The 18,892-nt window shown below is 37.1% G+C and overlaps 2 protein-coding genes and 3 pseudogenes across 3 annotated transcripts; 3 read left to right on the top strand and 2 right to left on the bottom strand.

Moving 5' to 3' along the window:
• Positions 1-2,147: 2,147 nt before the first annotated feature.
• LOC127246450 (uncharacterized) lies at positions 2,148-6,432 on the bottom strand. 2 transcript variants are annotated; one of them, XR_007837734.1, is made up of 5 exons: positions 5,714-6,432; positions 3,158-4,329; positions 3,020-3,089; positions 2,572-2,765; positions 2,148-2,460 (listed from the first exon to the last, which is right to left on the bottom strand). XR_007837734.1 is itself a non-coding variant. In XM_051267847.1 (2 exons), exons 1-2 carry the CDS (start codon positions 5,824-5,826, stop codon positions 4,758-4,760), a joined length of 321 nt encoding a protein of 106 aa, XP_051123804.1. In that variant the 5' UTR covers positions 5,827-6,069; the 3' UTR covers positions 4,602-4,757. The 2 variants fall into 2 exon arrangements, 1 of the variants encoding a protein (XP_051123804.1); XM_051267847.1 differs by lacking the exons at positions 2,148-2,460; positions 2,572-2,765; positions 3,020-3,089; positions 3,158-4,329 and adding an exon at positions 4,602-4,965 and having other exon boundaries at positions 5,714-6,069.
• On the top strand, positions 2,350-4,717 carry LOC127246446 (lysine histidine transporter-like 8; annotated as a pseudogene).
• Positions 6,433-6,884: 452 nt separating the features above from the next.
• LOC127246449 (phosphoprotein ECPP44-like) lies at positions 6,885-7,989 on the top strand. The gene is made up of 2 exons (XM_051267846.1): positions 6,885-7,188; positions 7,359-7,989. The coding sequence occupies exons 1-2, from the start codon at positions 6,979-6,981 to the stop codon at positions 7,734-7,736; spliced, it is 588 nt and encodes a 195-aa protein (XP_051123803.1). The 5' UTR covers positions 6,885-6,978; the 3' UTR covers positions 7,737-7,989.
• On the bottom strand, positions 7,754-9,942 carry LOC127246451 (alcohol dehydrogenase-like 7; annotated as a pseudogene).
• A 119-nt stretch (positions 9,943-10,061) lies between these two features.
• Positions 10,062-17,822, top strand: LOC127246559 (ubiquitin-like domain-containing protein CIP73; annotated as a pseudogene).
• Positions 17,823-18,892: the final 1,070 nt, after the last annotated feature.

Here is an 18,892-nt window from a genome sequence, read left to right as displayed (position 1 = left end):
TATATTACCAACATTGTAAATATCCTCACAAAATAGAAGATAATTTATGCTAAGGAATTAGTATTATTAATTGGTCATTTATTTTGGTGGATCTAATATTCCAGAGATTATCTGAAATGACATTTATTTTAATTATAGGGTCATAAATATATCATTAATAACTATTATTCATTATTATTTGTTATCATATCTTTGCTAATTAACTACTATTATTTATTCATTATTCATTATTTGGTTTGGGCCTTTGGGGGGTTGGATGTTGGAAAAATGTATTTTTATTATAATATAAAACATAAAATTTTAATTAATTATTTTCATGAAGAAAAATGATGTGAATTGAAATAATATTTCTCAAATACCACCATATTGTATTAATTCAAATTAGATACTCTCAACATACTCAAATCAAGTTACATTTATAATTAGGATTAGTCAAATGATTGATCCTACTTTGTATACTTCATTGTGTAAGAACTTGAACACTACATCTGTTCCAAACCATTTGTGTGTTTGTTTTGATCCTAAGGATTACCTAGTCGTGCTGATTTTTTCAATTGATACAGGTAAAATAATTTACAAGTTTTTATTTCATGCAATTGTATGTATTCTAATGTGTTGTCTATACAGTGCCAATCTTGTTATGAAGTTGTGAATTTAGATTTGAATTTTGAATGGTAGGATGTTAAATTTAATAGTTATTTGACGTGGTATAAATAAATATTAATATAATATAAAAAATAAAATATTTGATTTGACATTTTTTAAAATTATCCTCTAGGAATAATAAAAATTCTTCAAAATTATTTTTAAAAAACACATATGTTTATCATTATTTTTAGAGTGTTCCAATTTTTTAATTTGAGGTAGAAGTTTGAAAATGGTAAAAAGATGGTATTTGGTTTATTATTTTTCATAAAAAAATATACATATAATGTTTAATAAAAATATATTATTTTTCTAATTAAAATATTATTATACAAACTCAAATCATATAAATCTAAAATTTTCAATTGAAATAATGTTTGATAGTGAATGAAAATTTAAGTTTTCATGTAATATATTAAAGAAAAAATAGATATTTGATTTGATAATTTTAGAAAAATAATAATAATAAATTGTATAAAACCAAAGTAAGAGAACATATTCCTATTTTTAATTTAAAATATTGTAAGAAAAGAATGTAGTCCCATGAGTATTTCCTAGCTTTTGAAAATCAATTGATTCATGCAGTTTCTAGGAAATTCCCAGAAATTATATATAAAAAGGGCACCTTTTCTGTGTAGATAGTCCTAGAGCTGTTTCTATAAGCTAAATAATAATAATAATAATGTTAACATATATAACAAGAGGCAAAATCCTAACAACTGTACGTCTGTATCAACCTAAAAAGCAGTGGTTTAAAATGAAATGGAATTGATAACGTATGTATGTACGTATATGTTCAGACCTTAATTGATTTGTGCATGTTCTGTTCAGACCTATATTTTGAAAGTTGAGGTTGCCTTCAAATAATGTTTTTTTGGGACATAGTGGTCACTAGTTTGTCACTTAGTTGCCTGCCTTTCTACAAATAAAGCACCCAATGCATGCAGTCTTGGTCAAAATCCACTTTAAATTATTTGTTGTCACTTACATACAACTAATAAAGTATTCATTTACTCAAAAATATGTTTCCCATGTGTAAATAATCAGTTTCTTGCTTGACTGGATTTGAACTATATAATATATATTTATTGAATGATAGATGTTAAATGTCATCATAATTGCTATGTCACTAAATCATGACTGTGTAAGTTTGTTGAATGAATTGAAGGACAAAAATTTACTGAACTGCATACAAAACATGTAAATTCTAACACCACCTATGCAAATTATTAAAGTGATGAATTAAGTGGTATGTATGTATATATTTCAGTTCCATAAATGCATCACGTAGCTAACAAGAAAATGGAAACATATATATAAATTCCATAGTTTCTTTAAATGGCCATCCCTACTAAAAGAAATGCATGCAAAGAATTTCAAGATCTGTGCTTTATACAACTTCTTGTGGTGTTATTTGGATGGAGAAGGATTAATTGGAATCACCATGTGTTGCTTGCATGCATTGTATTCAACCACTTCTTAGGATGTCATAATTCTAACAATAATATTTAACATTAATATTTATTATTGTTGTTAGTAATAAAGAAAAGAAGATGTGAAGAACCATCCCAGAAATTCAGTTCTATATATGCATATAATCCCCACAGTGTTACTTCATCAATCTGATCTCGAAAGACAACAAAGATTGAAAAAATAACCATATAGTCACTGTATCAGTTGAGTGATTTTTAGGTTACCTTTGCAATGATGATCGAAGTTGTGGAAACGAGGACAACCTCAAGCCCTGCCCTCGCCGTGAAATTCCATCATTCAGCTTCTTTCTCGGCCTCGTCGACGGTTCATCCTGATTCCAACCTGAAGATTCCCAGAAGCCTGTCAATGTTTTCCAGTGCAGGGCGGCAGATGATAACTCCTTTGGATAGCACTGTGGAGATGACGATACCAACAACAAGCAAGAAGACATACCTGGAAGAAGTCGGGCATCTGACACAATCGGATCCTCAGGATTCGTGGCTTCCCATTACAGAGTCCAGAAACGGGAATGCTTATTATGCTGCTTTTCACACCCTCAACTCTGGAATCGGATTCCAGGCTCTTCTTCTTCCTCTGGCTTTTACGACCCTTGGCTGGTGAGTGCTACCGGTTCTTGCAAATCCTTCCTGAAATTGTTAAAAGAGAATGATATGTAACTGCAGTCTTGTTTGCATCAGGGTATGGGGAATCATAAGCCTGTTTTTGGTGTTCGTCTGGCAGCTCTACACTCAGTGGTTGCTGATTCAGCTTCATGAATCAGTTCCTGGGGCACGACACAGCCGATACCTCAGGCTCTCAATTGCTGCTTTTGGTATTCTTTCTTGAATAACTATTACATCAGTTAACCGGAAAATATTACAGATTTGAAAAAAAAGTGTACCTGTAATCATCATTTTGTAATTCCAGGGGAGAGGCTGGGGAAGATATTGGCCCTGTTTCCGACTCTTTATCTGGCAGGAGGAGCCTGTGTCAGCCTGATTATGATGGGAGGAAGCACAATGAAAATGTTTTCACATACAGTATGCGGTGCAGATGGCAAAGCTACTTCAGTATCAACCATGGAATGTTACATAATTTTTGTAGGTTTAGCCATGATCTTGGTTCAGCTGCCAAACCTGAACTCTGCTGCCGGTGCATCCCTCTTCGGTGCAGTAACTTCTGTGACTACTGTACACTGGTGTGGGCATTGCCTGTATCCAAATCTAGACCGTATGAGGTTTCATTCAATCCTGTCAAGACCATATCCAATGTTGGAAATATTTGCAGCATCCTGAATGCTCTTGGAATCATAGCACTCGCTTTCAGGGGCCACAATCTTGTCCTGGAAATACAGGTTAGCACTAAATATTGATTATTTCTGCATGACTGATTAAATGAAAACATACCTGGTTGGATGTTTACAATTGTGTTAGTTACAACTGGCAGGGTACAATCCCTTCTACTGTGAATAATTCATCGAAAGTGACAATGTGGGAAGGGGTAAAATATTCGTACCTGATCATTGCATGCTGTTTGTTTCCAATGGCAATTGGGGGATACTGGGCATACGGAGATTTGGTCAGCATCTCGCAAACATTTTAGTATTTTAAACTGTCTGAAATCAACAGTAATGACATGTACTTTCACAGATACCAGCAGACGGAGGAATGTTGAGTGCACTGGACAGATACCACAGGAATGACATATCCAAGGTAGTCTTGCGGTTAACAAGCCTCTGTGTGGTGATCAGCTGCCTTACTTCATACCAGATATATGCCGTACCAGCCATAGACAATTTGGAGTTCAAATACACCAGCAAAAAGAACAGGCCGTGTCCATGGTGGCTTAGAACAAGTCTGCGATTATTCTTCTGCTGCCTCACCTTCTTCATAGCTGTGGCATTCCCATTCTTGAAAAACCTGGCTGGGCTGTTAGGAGGGATTGCACTACCAGTCACCCTGGCATATCCCTGCTTGATATGGATTAGGATAAAGAAACCCCTAAAATACAGCTCAATGTGGTGGCTGAATTGGTGGCTAGGATCCTTTGGAATGATCTTGAGTGCTTTGCTAGTTTTTGGAGCAATATGGACTATAGCCACACGAGGAATTCCAATCCACTTCTTCAAGCCACAATAAGGTAAGCAGTGGAAGCCCCAGGAACGGCTGCACATATTTGATATAAAACCGTGCAAATTCATGCTAAATCAGACTGCATGGTAAAGCATGGAGTGGGTCATGTTGATGGAAAAAAAATCAAGGTGCATCTTTTTCCAAAAAAAAAGAAAAACCCTGAACAGTTGCTTCTTGATTAATTTGGATAAGCAAATGGAAGAATCACAATCTTTTGTCCAATGAAAAGGGGGGTAGTTTTAAACATACTCAGTAATAAGGAAGGATAGGAAAAGGCAAAGACAGTCAATATAACGAAAACTATGAGAACCTGGAATAAATAAAGTACACCTAATTATCAGAATAGTAAGGACGATTATATATTCAAATGAACTCGATTATGGATAATTTCATATACAAGAACTTGACAAAGAGAAATTGACCCAGGAAAATCGTAGCAACGAACTCACAGATCTACATAAGATGAATGAGTCGATTTGCTTACGATAGGTATCCAAATAGTTGTGTCTACATTGATAATGGAAGAAGCATCCTTCGCTGCTTCTTCCGAGCCAGTCTCACTTGCTTTGTAATTTTCATGCTCGAAAGCAATAGTAGTGTGATGCACAACAGAAACATCGAAAGCCTAAATTGCCTAAAATACAATGAAACAACAGCGAACACAAAGATTGCTAAACTAACAAGCTCCCATAAAACGAAGATTGCAACATCGACCCTGCATCCATAACAAAGAAAACCATGCATCAGAGAGGCCATGCTATGTTGGAAGTGCCATGGGAGCAATTCATTAACTTAAAAAGTAAAAAAATGGGTGTAGATATAACCAAGGAATTTGCGAGTAAATAAAAAACGTCACTTTCTTAATAAAAATACCACTGCAATGCCAAAACCCACAAGTTCGATCGCACACTATGAAACAACTCATAGGATTTGAATCTATTGTTATGTCTTAAGTATTTTAGAATGATAGGAAATCCAAATGTAGTATTATAGTTTGAACATTAGTTAGAACATCATCTCACATGCATCAGAAATTGCTTGAAATATTATTACACTATTTTGAAAAAATTTATATTCTTACTTTTTGGCATCTAAACCACGGATGGACTCATCAGTCAGCATGCTTAAAGATATCCATGAAAGTTAAGGAAACCAAATACTTTTAAGCAAACAACCAAGCAGAAAATCTATCCGCGTTTCAAGTATCTTTTGAAACTCGAAACTTTAGATCAAAATTAAATTCTAATAATATAAGAGATGATAATAAAAAGGATCCTGCGGCTTAGAGCACCACAAGTAGGAACCAGAATTTGCAGTTTTAGGCAAATGATCGAAAATGAATATTGTTCTATCAAATTACCTAAAGCGAATCATACAAAAATCGATACGTAGCCAAGGAAAACAAACAAAAGCACAGAAAATTAGAATTAGGATAAATTATAAAGATATGAAAATAGAAATACCTCGAAAAAGCGAGATTGGAGGTGGAAGAGAAAAAGGAAATAGAAGCCCAGTCACGTTTGGATCGAATCTGATACTCCCTCAGCTGCTCCGCCAACTTAGATCGCGTAATCATCTTCTTCGCTCCACGCGCCCCTGCGCTCGGTTTTCCTCTCCTCTTCCTCTGCGCTTCCGTCAATCCTCTCTACACAGAATTAATTATCAGCATTCGCAATAAATTTCTCGCGTTTTCCAATTCTTCGACGATCACCGCGGGCAGAGAGGCGAAGCCTACAACCGACGGCAAAATTTGAACCGATGATCGGAAAGTTGCGGGGAAACTATTTCATTTCGTCTAACTCCAACCTAATTACAAATCACCCCCAGAATAATATAAAATAACATTTGCCGCCTCAAAAATTATTAGGCTTGGCCCAAAAATAAGCCCAACCACTAATAATGTTGGGCCTTAATTTTTGTAATTATATGGCCCAATTAGAGGGGAAAGTCACGTGCTTTTATACCCATCTCACGTGTAACAAAAACAGCATCCCCCGTGGCCAGGGCATCGATAATTGAAAAGAAATCAACCGACCAACTGTCCACCCGCCGACATCTAACTTCAGATACGTGTAGCAACGATGACCGCTGATTTTCTTCCTTTCTTAAATAATCCAACGGGAGCCGACAGTTGTGGACCCCATGAGTGCTATCTTCCACGTGGCGGAATTTGGTTGGTGTAGGTTGCGTCTGGTGTCATTCTGCTATGTGCTCCACCTTTTCTTACTTTTTTTCTTCTCTTTTAATTCCTTACGACTTCTTTGCGTGCCCAAACCCTTTCTTTTATGCCTAATAAATTTTATTTTTTTGCAATTAAATTTATACTTAATATTTATGTATATGGTTTTAATGGATTATTATTTCCAATGGTGATATACCTTTGCACAAACCAATAATTCAAAGCTAGATTTTATTGCTGATGTTGAATTTTTTAATTTTTTAATTTTTTTTTTAAATTGTAAGCAATAATTGATGGTCGATATTTATTGAATTCGATAACTTACGGTAATATTTATATAATCAAATAATAATAAAAAAAAAAATGACAGCGAGGATTATGCTTCCATAATAAAATAAAAACTTAATAGCGTAAATTCCGCGTTGAGATGCCTATATAAACCCTACCGTTGCAACTTCCGCACCATTCAAATTTCACAGAGATTTCAGTTTCTCATTTTCACCTCTGCATCTTTAATTTCATTGACTTCCCTCAAAAAGGTAACTGAAAATGGCGGACGGAGCTCAGTATCACGAAACCAAGGATACTGAATCTGGAGCACCGGTTGAGACCACCGACCGTGGACTGTTCGATTTCGCGGGGAAGAAGAAGGACGAAGACGCGGCTATAGCGTCCGAATTCTCGGAGAAAGTTCAAGTCAGTGAAGAGAAGGAGAAGAAGGAGGAGAAGCTTCACAGGAGCAGCAGCTCTAGTAGCTCGGTAAGTATTCTCGCGTTCATCTGCACCGCGTGTTTCGTAATAGTTAACTTGGTAGATCTCAACGATTTTTCAAATCAAAACATTACGGATTCAATCTATTCATCCTAGTTCTGTTGTTATAATCTTCATGCTCTAATTAATGGTTACATATTTTGGTAAAATTTCCGCAGTCGAGCGACGAGGAACAAGTGGAGGAAGGCGGAGAAAAGAAGAAGAAAAAGAAGAAAAGCTTAAAGGACAAGCTAAAGGAAGAAGATACTTCAATACCGATCCAGAAGTCCGACGATGTTCCTGCAACCGTCGAAACAGGGGAGAAGAAAGGCTTCCTGGACAAGATCAAGGAGAAACTTCCAGGAGGAAAGAAGACTGAGGAAGCAGCGTCGCCTCCGCCTCCGCCTCCGACTGCGGAGGAAAACGCCACCAATCCGGAGACAACTGAGGGCGAGAAGAAAGGCTTCCTGGAGAAGATAAAGGACAAACTCCCCGGATTCCATTCCACCACCAAAACCGACGTAGAGAAGAAGGAAAAGGAAAAGGAAGAAATTTAAAAACAATATTATTCAAATGTTTGTATGATTTATTTCAATATCATTATTAGTGTCGTACACCAAACTTTAATTGTGCTATGGCCTGTGTTATTTTGTGGCTTGGCTTGATTTCGTTTGCTTGCCTATCGTATATTCAGTTTTCTGTTTTTGTAATTTGGGGTCTTCTGTAATTACGTTGAATACATGTACTTGTGTATAAATTTGTGCATAATATACCATAAGTACTACATCGAGTGTGTACTTTGTTTATCAATTTACTTCTTCAACTCAAAACGACGTCGCAGAAACAAATCTTACACAGGTGTCATAGATTTGGGAACTTAGAAAATGACGTAGCAGCAACAACATATTTTTAATATTATCACCACAAGTTCCATTAATATTATTATATATTATTGTTCATTTATTAATTTTCTCCATCCAGATCACACATCTGATGCACTTGCCTTGCAGCAGCAGTCGAAAAGCTTCGTTAATATCCTCGAAATCTACCTCGTGGGTCACAAACTTGTCCACCTCCAACTCCCTGTCGATGCATTTTTGCACCAGAATTGGGATGTCTGATTTGGGCTTGACCCCTCCAAATACTGACCCTGTTAAAATCCTCCCACCTCCCTCAACCCCACCTGCCCTCCATTACTGTCGTCCACTCCAAGAACTATGGTCTTTCCCCATCCCTGATGAATTTCAAGAAAGCAAACTATAATGTCTGAATTTGGACAGGGCAAAATGGCAATGAATTAATATTAAACACCTTTCTGCAGCAGGCGTATGCTTCCTCGACTAGAGCTACTTTTCCGACGCATTCGAAGCAGTAGTCTGCTCCTAATCCTCCCGCCATCTCTTTCACTTGGCTCGCCGCCCGGTCGCCGGAAATTCTACTTGAATGGACAAACTCAGTTACTCCGAATCGTTTGGCTACAGTAGTATTTATTACATGTTTTTTCAGTTAAGACAGTTGGATGAAAATTAAACAAGAATGTTTTCTTTTTCTTACATACCAATGTCAAACTTTTCAGGGTTTATGTCCACACCGATGATTCTAGCAGCGCCACGTAGCCTTGCCCCTTCAGCAACCTTTAATTACAAGTAATAATAATTAATTAACAAGAAAGAACATACTAGTATATAATAATATTACAGCTTTTGTATTTCATTAATTCTTACTGCCAATCCTACTGTCCCAAGCCCAAAAATCACAACCGTTGATCCAGCTTCCACTTCTGCAGATCTCCACGCAGCTCCCACACCTTCATTACATTGTCTGATCAGCTATACATATATGTATATATATAACGACGTACGTAACTGTGGAGACTCCACAGCTTAGGACACAAGCCAGCTTCTTGGGGAATCTGGGATCGATTTTTGTGACGTTGGCAACGTTGACGACTGTGTACTCGCTGAAACTGGACACAAAGAGGAAGTGATAAATTATGTCTCCATTGGCATCGGAAAACCTGGCGGTTCCTTCGTGCAGGTAGGGTGACACGTGGAACGGATATTTCGAGCAAAGATTGCTCCTCTTCGACGTACAGTCATTACAGTCTCCACAATCGGCCACAAATGTGGGCATCACTGTGTCCCCTTCCACTAACTCTTTCACCCCCTCACCCACGCTCTCAACAACACTGTCCATTTCAAGAAAATCGAGAATTGATAATTACCTGCTAGATTAGGCTATCTATATATATATATATGTGTGTGTATCTATATACCCGACGGATTCGTGTCCGAGAATTCTTGGAAAGAAGGCTGGAGGGACCTGGATTTAAGATTAAAGCAGTACTGTTATATATGATCGGATCGATTAAGAATTTAAGATTGATCGATTCGTACGTAACGTACTTGCGTATTCCAGAAAGTGACGTCGCTGTGGCAGACAGAAGTGCATATAATCTTGACGCGAACTTCTCCGGCCTTCGGCGGCGCCACCGTCACTTCCTCCATGGATAGCGGCTCTCCGGCCGTCCTCGCCACCGCCGCTGCAGAATATATCGTTTTTTAATGAACATTCCATATACATGTAAGTAAATGTACGAAAATTGACAGAAACAAAGTGTACCACGACATCTAATTGGCTTTCCGGCGGCGGCGACGGCGGCGGTTCTGTTATCCATGGTGTGACTGGCTTCTTCTCCGGTGAGGTGAATTCTTCAACATCATTGGTTCGGTGAACTTATAAGGAAAGGAAGGTGAATACTGTGTATTATTAATTGGGTTTGCAATTACAGTTGCAGCCCAACAAGTATTAAATGCAGTCTTGTTGGTTAAATTTATTTATTTTAGTCACTAGAAAATAGTAGTAATTAATAACAGTACCAAAAAAAATAAAAATTTGAGAAAGAGCGCGTTTTACGTTATGAACTACGATTATTTGCGTCCAACGTCTCTATCCCGCTCCTGGTTCTTGCTTTCGATTGATCATTCTCTTCGCGGGTTCTTTTCTTACGATCATAAGGTTTGGATCGGATGGATGATTTTGTGTTTTGTGACTCTTGGTTATTCTGCTTTAACTGATTTCCAATATATGGATATGGATTGTTACTGCAAACCCTAAGTATTAGACATTCTAACTTTCTGATGTTTATCCTATGACCTATCTAGGTATTTCTTGATTTTGGTTTCTCATGGCGGATCCACAAGCCACAGAAGGGTCAACTGTAAATGATGGTTTCGATGAAAATTCCGAGTCCACTCTTCAGCTTAATGTCAAGACTCTGGATTCTCAAATTCACAGCTTAAGTGTGGATAAGAATGTAAGCTTGCTAGTTACTTTTTTGACAATTAGGATATAAAACCTGATCTTTTATTAGATGACTGAACTTCCCTTCTTTTTACATGCCCAGTTTGATGGTTTTAGATTCATTAGTTTTCCTCCCCTTGTAAAGAAATGTGTTCCGAAGCCCGATCTTCTGCTGGATACAACTTCAATATTAGATGCTGGCATTACCTTGAAGAACTCATATATATATATTTTTTTTCTCATAATGTCCAATGTTGTTTGTGTTGTTCAGTGTCACATTGCAGCATTCAAGGAGAGAATAGCTAGTGAATGTGGTATGCATGCTGGGCAGCAATGATTAATTTTCAGGGGCAAGGTATTGAAGGATGATCACATGCTTTCTGATTACAGTATCCTCTTGTTGATTGGCTTAATTATTTACCCCACCTAGTACTTATTACTGTTCAGGTATTTCTGCTAAATATGAGTTCTTTCAGAATCATTTGATGGAAGTCACTCTTTATGCATAGGTCTACTGAAGAATTTTGTACCATGTGTATACATCTGTATCATTTTTCTTCCTATAGTACTTTAGACACCATGTATTTTTTTGTATGTGATATGTGTCTCCATATTGTAGGATTTAGTGCTTTCTTCTGCTTTTTTTATTTGCATAGTTGATCTTTCTAAAATTTTTGCATAATATATTTGTTGCGACCTGACCTCATTTTTCCTTCTTTATGACACCTACTACTTAACAACGTCTCTAGATGTTGAGAGTGGGGATACATTACATTTAGTTCAGAGGCAGGGACCACCTCATTCAGGAGTGAACACTGTAACAGCCACTTCAAGTAATGGTAACCAAGGTTGTAAGATGAAAGGCATCTGGTGTCTGGTTCAATTGAGTCAAATGGTTTGATATATTTGAAGCTTTTACTTTCTTGTTCATTTTCGCGTTACTGGAGTACAGGACAGAGTTCAAATATCGGTGGACAAGTTAATCGGACTGGGCCAATTCCCCATGGTATAATGTTAGGGACAGTAAACTCTGAAGGCCCAGGGGATGCTGTCATACCCGATTTGGGTCAAGTATGTTATGTCTTATTAAAATTTACCATGTAAACTTGATAATGAAGTTATTTGAAACTTCAATAACAACACAATTTATTTGTTTGCATTATAGATCATTGGTGCAGTATTGAACACTATTGGGATCGGCAACCAGGGAATAGCCATGCAACCGGGTGTTTTGGTAGTGGTTTCTTATATATGCTTTGCACCTTTGATGGTAATGTTTGAAATTTTATTGTAATCATGTATGAATTTAGCTTTGAAGACATTTCTTTAGTAGTTATAGTCATAATTTTGTCTAACGGTGTGAGTGAATTATCTTGATTACTTCATGGGCACTGAGTTATGTCATCTTAAACCACTATACCATCCTCAAGTTGGATATATTGTGTATTTACCAGATCTTTTTCCAATGAAATGTCATTTGCACTTCTTGTATGATCGTTTGAACAAAATTTTCTCTTGTATTAAGTTCTTGTAAATATGCTTGTGTACCTTATAGGGTGGCGTGGTATCAGTTTTTTTTTGTATTTTGTATGTGTGTGTGTACACGCTCTGTTCTTCTTCCAACCATTTGGCTGGTCAATTATGACCTGTTGTTAGTTACTGGATTGATTAATATTCATTTTCTGTGTTCAGTCCTCTCAAGGAAATCAAATTGAAGTGCAGCAAGCATTCCCAGGTCAATCTGCATCCCATGCTATGCAAATTCCATTAGGAGCTACGATTGCTCTTCCTTCCCTAAACATGGTAGGAAGCTACTCATTCCCCAACTATGTTTTAATAAATAGACTTCTGGGTTTTCTCTCATATGTCATTTTTCTTCCTGTAATCAGCCAATACCTAATTCATTAAACACCCTGATTGAATTTATGAATCAAATGGAAGCGACATTCTCCCAAAGTGGTAATGTTCTTGACCTTCTTGAGTTAGATAGTGTCATGATGTATTCTTACCAGTGTTCATTGTTGGTTTGTCTAAGTGATCAATCAACACAATCAACAATTGGTACTAGCAATTTGCCTGCCATTGAGTTACCTTCAAATTCACAGGGTTTACCAACACTGGAAGCTCTCAGCATTGTTCTGCAACATGCCCAATGTCTTCTTAGTGGTCATGCTGTTCCAGCATTATCTGTGAGCATCATTTGCTGAAATCATTTGTCTCTTCTTTTAGATTCAGTACTTTGAATTTTGAATCAATTTCAGTGCTTGGATTGCTTGGCACTAATGAATGACTGGGCACTGGTTATAGTATTATCGAATATTGACTATGTACATGGTTATTCATTTTTATATCTAGCTTTACATTTGTAAATTTTTTTTGGTTTTATTGTAATTATATCCCGCTGCTGCAACATGTAGCATACTGCAGTCTAAATCAAGTTGGAGATTCTAATGATACTGCGTTGAGGCAACAAGTGCAGACAGAATCTGTCCAGTTAGGCATGGCTATGCAACACCTGGGTGCCTTTCTTCTGGAGCTGGGGAGAACAACTATGACTCTTCGGATGGGACAATCTTCTGTATGCCCTTTCCTTTAACAGCTCATTCCTTTTAGGTACCAATTACTAATTATTTTTTGGCTTATTAACAGGCTGATTCCTTTGTGAATGCGGGCCCTGCTGTGTACATATCACCATCGGGGCCTAATCCAATTATGGTTCAGGTTTGTGTTTCATGGCATGGTGTTTATTTTTGTGAAATTGTTTTTATTGTTCAACAAAGTCCTGTCAAGTGGACCAGGAAGGGATCTATGCTTTTGGTGGTTTTGTTTATGGACTCCAAATTTTGATTTTCCCAGAGCACTTTTAAATCTCGCATTCGGCTTGAATGATCTTTCATGTGCTACACTTGTTTTTACGGCTTATGTGTGGGATAGATATACTATGTGATATGAATGTACTTATCTTTTGGGTAAACTGTTTTTTTAGTCCCGTAACTGGACCCCCTTATCATTTTAGTCCCGTAAGTGGAGCCTGTCGCAAACTAGTCCCATAAGTGAAGAATTTTCGCTGTTTTAGTCCTCCAGCGCCGGAGACGCCCGCGTGGCTCGCCGGAGGTGACGTGTCCGCCAGGTCAGCGACATCTGGCGGACACGTGGATTTTTAGTTTTTTTTTCATTTTTCTAATTTTTTTTAAAAACTTATTTTTAATTTATTTTTAATTTTATTTGTATTTTTTTATTTGGTCCAATTAAAAAAAATAAAAAGAAAATAAAAAAATAAAAATAAATCCACATGTCCGCCAGGTGTCGCTGACCTGGCGGGACACATCACCTCTGGCGAGCCACGCGGGCGTCTCCGGCGCCGGAGGACTAAAACAGCGAAAATTATTCACTTATGGGACTAGTTTGCGACAGGCTCCACATACGGGACTAAAATGATAAGGGAGTCCAGTTACGGGACTAAAAAAACAATTTACCCTTTTTTTTTTTTTCTGGCTGGCGAAACGATGAATCCTAATTACTTAATGATGGGAGATTGATGTGTGTATGTATCAAACATTATTTTAGTCTTAGTCGCTTCTTTTGTTGATGTTGCAGTATAATAGATATTTTATTGCTTCATCTGCAGCCATTTCCTCTTCAAACAAACTCTCTTTTTGGTGCTGCACCTGGTTCTTCTCCAGGCCCTGGGGCTATGGGTTCAATTGGTGTTTCTGGCATTCCACGGAGTGTAAATATTAATATTCATGCTGGTAGATGCTTAAGAGATCCATCTCATAGTTAATTTCTGGCAATAATTTTACTTAATTGAGCACTTGAAACCAGGGACATCGCGAGCACCTGTAGTTTCTTCATCGGGTACCGGGACACCTTCTGGAGAAGGAATGCAAGGAGAGCATGCTAATGTATCATTGCCAGTCCAGTCTGGTGAAGCAAGGGATTTGTCAGTGATAAACATCAATGCACTAATGTTCCATCACAACCTGTCACTGCTTCAATTCCTGGTGCTGGTTTTCCACTGTCTTCTGGTTCTAGTTCTGTCTCACCCTCTGCAGCTGAAATCAATTCTGATTTAAGAAGTTTTATTGCTAACATGCAGAATGGAAGTCGAACATCATCTGGTACTGGCTTTGAAATCTGATTTTCACTTTTTCTGTAAATTGTGTATTATATGTTCTGGTTTATTATCTATTCATGAAGGCATTCAGAGTTTACTGCAAATCAAGAGCAACATATTGATTATAATGCTACAGATGATTCACGTGGACATGGTACCAGTGCTGGTGAGACCGAGATTGATTTTCCTCATAGAACTGCAGTCAATGATCAGAAGGTAAGGCAGTAGCAGTTTTATATGGTTACTTTGATTCAAATGGTATCTGTCCTTACTGATGTCAACTTTGTAAGGCACAAACTTTGAGATGCAAAGCTGAAGCTAAGGAGACGAGAGATGTGGGCTCAAGTGGTGAACCTTCTATGAACTTTGAGGAAAGCTCTCATGACACGACAAGTGTTTCCTATCAAGATAATAGTAATCATGATGGTTCATCTGTACCTCTTGGATTGGGACTTGGAGGCCTACAACCTAAGGGTTCTCATTGCTTTTGTCTCTCCACATGGTCTCGTTTTAACCCTTTTATTTATCTGGGACTCTGTCCCATATTTAGGTGAATCGTTGCTTGTTTATATTTCATCTAAAATTGGTTTTAAGTTTGTTTCTTTCGTTTTTTTTTTTTTAACTTTTTTCTTAAATATATCTATTTATTTATCCCTTGCTTGAGGGAATGGTTATATTGTCATTAAAAATTTTCAGTTTGATATAGTGGAATCCTAAGTCAATTATAAAATAAAAGCTAAAGTACAAAGTTCCCAAACAATATTGAAAATAAGTTCCTTTTGTACCTTTTTTCCAACCATAAGTTTATGAATTAGTGAAGATAGACATTCAAAGTTGACACTAGCTAGAATTGTAGGAGGCTTTAATGTGATTTTGCAGGACTATTTTATGTTACTCATAAGATTGTGTAGTTTAACCAACAATTGAATTTTACGATTATAAATATTTTATGGGCACAATTTGTCTCTCTGGGTTTTCCAATCTTCTGTATTTAATTTTTTGGCAGAAGCGTGGACGGCAAACAAGCTCTCACCCATAAGTTTATGAATTAGTGAAGATAGACATTCAAAGTTGACACTCGCTAGAATTGTAGGAGGCTTTAATGTGATTTTGCAGGACTATTTTATGTTACTCATAAGATTGTGTAGTTTAACCAACAATTAAATTTTACTATTATAAATATTTTATGGGCACAATTTGTCTCTATGGGTTTTCCATATCTTCTGTATTTAATTTTTTGGCAGAAGCGTGGATGGCAAACAAGCTCTCAAACCAAGGATGGTACTGGCTCAGAAACAAGAGGGCATTCAAGTCTTCTGCCCTCAGGGCAACCACAAAATGTTGCAAGTGTGCCTACCACCAGACAAAATCTTGAAGAGAAAGAGGATGCAGCTGATGCAATGTCTCAGATTCTACAGAGTCCTGCTCTAGATGGACTTTTGGCTGGAGTTTCACAGCAAACTGGGGTTGGTTCCCCAGATATGTTAAGAAACATGATGCAACAATTCACTCAAAATCCCTCCCTAAGGAATACAGTAAATCAGATTGCTCAGCAGGTTGACAACCATGATCTTGGAAGCATGTTTTCAGGTTTGGATAGAGGTCCTGGAGGTGGGATTGATTTATCAAGTATGATGCAACAAATGATGCCCATTGTTTCTCAAGCTTTGGGAGGCATGCCATCTGTCTCTCAAGAAACACTTTCAGATCAAATGCTAGCTGGAAGGATATCAAGATGAGAGATGATGGAAACTAACGGTCATCCTCAGGTTGGAACTGATGAAGTGTGCAGTGTGTAATGTGTTGCGTTTTTACACTCAAAATAAAGGAAAAATCTATGGACTTAATTTTGGGCTTTACTCAGATGTTCAAATTGTCAATCAAACCTACTCAGTAAGGGTTTGTTACTTCTGATTTTTTTTCTTGTTTTTTAATGTTTTTAAGTTGAAATAAGTGTTGGTTACAATGCTTTGAATAAAAAATTGTTGTTTGATATGATGTTTTTGAGGAAATTCTGTAAATTAAATTAAAAAAATGGATGTAGAAAGCATAAGTAAACAATCCCTAAGATTCAGCATTATTGAGCTGCGTTTATCCGTTTCACTTTGTGGTTAATGTTAAGACAGATTACTCTTCTCAAGAGAGTCTGTTATCTTTTTACATTTTAAGGTTTACTTTCTAGGCTTGACCGTGTGGTCCCTCTTAAGAACAACATTCATCTTACTGGGAATTGTGGAGAACTGATCTTTGGTTATATTTGGTATATTAGCAACTTCTAAATTCTGTTGTTGAATTCAACTATTTCCTAGAATAATAGGTTATGGTCAGACTCTTAGCAATGCCATGCATTTTGGAGAAAACTATGGTTTTGTCGTCACCTAGGGAAAAAATTATTCCTTAGGCTTGTTATTTGGAATATTTGTTATCTGATTAATTTTACATTTTTATAATTTCTCATCTGGCAGATTGAACTCCAAGGAGTAGTTCAGAGGCTTGAGAACCAAACTTCATGTGAGGAAGTTTTCAGTGCTCTAGTTGAGATAGCAGTTAATCTTTCTACCAATAGAAGTGCTAGAGGAAATGTTGTAAATGAATTGTGCAGCCAGAGAGAGCTTGCACAGGTTTGTGTTCTTCAATAACATTTTACACACATGCATACATCATACGGTTAGAATTTTGAGCATTTATCATGTTGATTCACAGGAATTTATGGAATGCTCCGTGATGATGTATCCCAGGGATTTCAAAGATGATATGAAACCATAGAGAGGATTCTCAACAATGAAATGAAATGAGATCATGTAGAGGTTCTGTATATTTGTTTGATGTCAAAGTATTGTTTTTCTTCTGTTCCCCTGCACCTGGCTAATTCACGGATATTTTAATTTAAAGCTACAACGTGCAGCAAGCTATTATGTTTGATGGAAAGCATGGTACATTTGTATCAAGCTTTATTTTTTATATATTCGATATTTAGCTTAACTACCTTAGCTGAAGAGAATTTCATCTGAGGGGTTAACCTGTCTTATCACTGGGTTACCCTTTGGTAGAAGTTGTATGATTCAGCATAAACTGTAGAATCAGGAAAACCCTTTGATCCAGCTTTAGCTTTTCTTATCTCTTGCATTTTGTAAAGAGTGCCTTTTGAGATCTATGGCAGCTGTGATGCAGTTCGATTATTTGAATGTTTCTTGTGAAGTTACGTCTCCATTGATTACGATTCTTAATTTGGGGTGACCTTTTACTTTTAAGTGCTAAAATTGCTACTTTCGAATTCAAATTCTACCCTCACCAAGCACAATATAGTGTGACACCAATAAGTCACACTACACTGCATTCTTCTGAAGCAGAAGAAAATGGATAGCTTGAAGGATAGCAATGATTATATTTAAATGATGAGAGTCGAATAATTAATATTTCAGCAGGAAATACAAGGAGGGGCACATGCACTTGCATGCTGCAAAACAACACTGTGGGACACCATTTTACTTGTCTTTGCCTATTCTTCACGTTTTCACAATTTCAAGTATTGCATGTCCCACTGCCTTTATTCTGGTTTAACTTTATCCTAATCAAATTACCTTTATGAAATTCCAGTGTGCATACACAAGGTCAGGACAAGGCCATATCAAGAAGCTAACCATGGATGTGGCAAGTATTATTATGTGTTAGTTACAATACAGCTTTTGAACCCATGATCTTTGTTGTCTCAGCACCCACCCCCCTCCCTTCTCATTACTTTTACATGTATCTTTTCTTGTTTAAAAAAGAAAAACTAGATGCCAAGAAAGGTGAGTGAATCCCTTTATTAGGATCATTGATCTTGTGAGAGTGTCTGGCAGTAGCACTACATGTGAAGCTATTTACAAGACTTACATTCACAACTAGAAACCGCAGGCACTTGCCCCAAACCCTGTTAGGATCATCTACATTCTTCACCCTAAACTAATATCATATTATATATGCATATATATATATATACACACACATTAGTGTATGTTTTTTTAATGTCATAAAGTGGGGAAGCTGAAGGAGGCGGTGGCTGCACTTAAGAAATCACATGGACATTATATATAGCATATAGCGGTGGGTGGGGGAGGGGGGGGGGGGGGGGGTGTTGTGTACGTTTACCTTTTTTAAATGACTAATGAAAGATTAGTATTTTGAAGCAGTGGGCAGTTTTATTCTCTCTGGGCAGAAGTGGACATTCTCCCAAAATTTTCTATTCTTGGGAGTGCCACCGACACCCACCCTAAATACATACTTTTTTCTGTTTCTTACTTGATTATGGTT

This window comes from Andrographis paniculata, unplaced genomic scaffold (assembly GCF_009805555.1).
Source record: "Andrographis paniculata isolate CXL003 unplaced genomic scaffold, ASM980555v1 Contig30END, whole genome shotgun sequence".
Classification (NCBI taxonomy): Eukaryota; Viridiplantae; Streptophyta; class Magnoliopsida; order Lamiales; family Acanthaceae; genus Andrographis; species Andrographis paniculata.
This window is presented reverse-complemented; position numbering and strand designations above follow the sequence as displayed.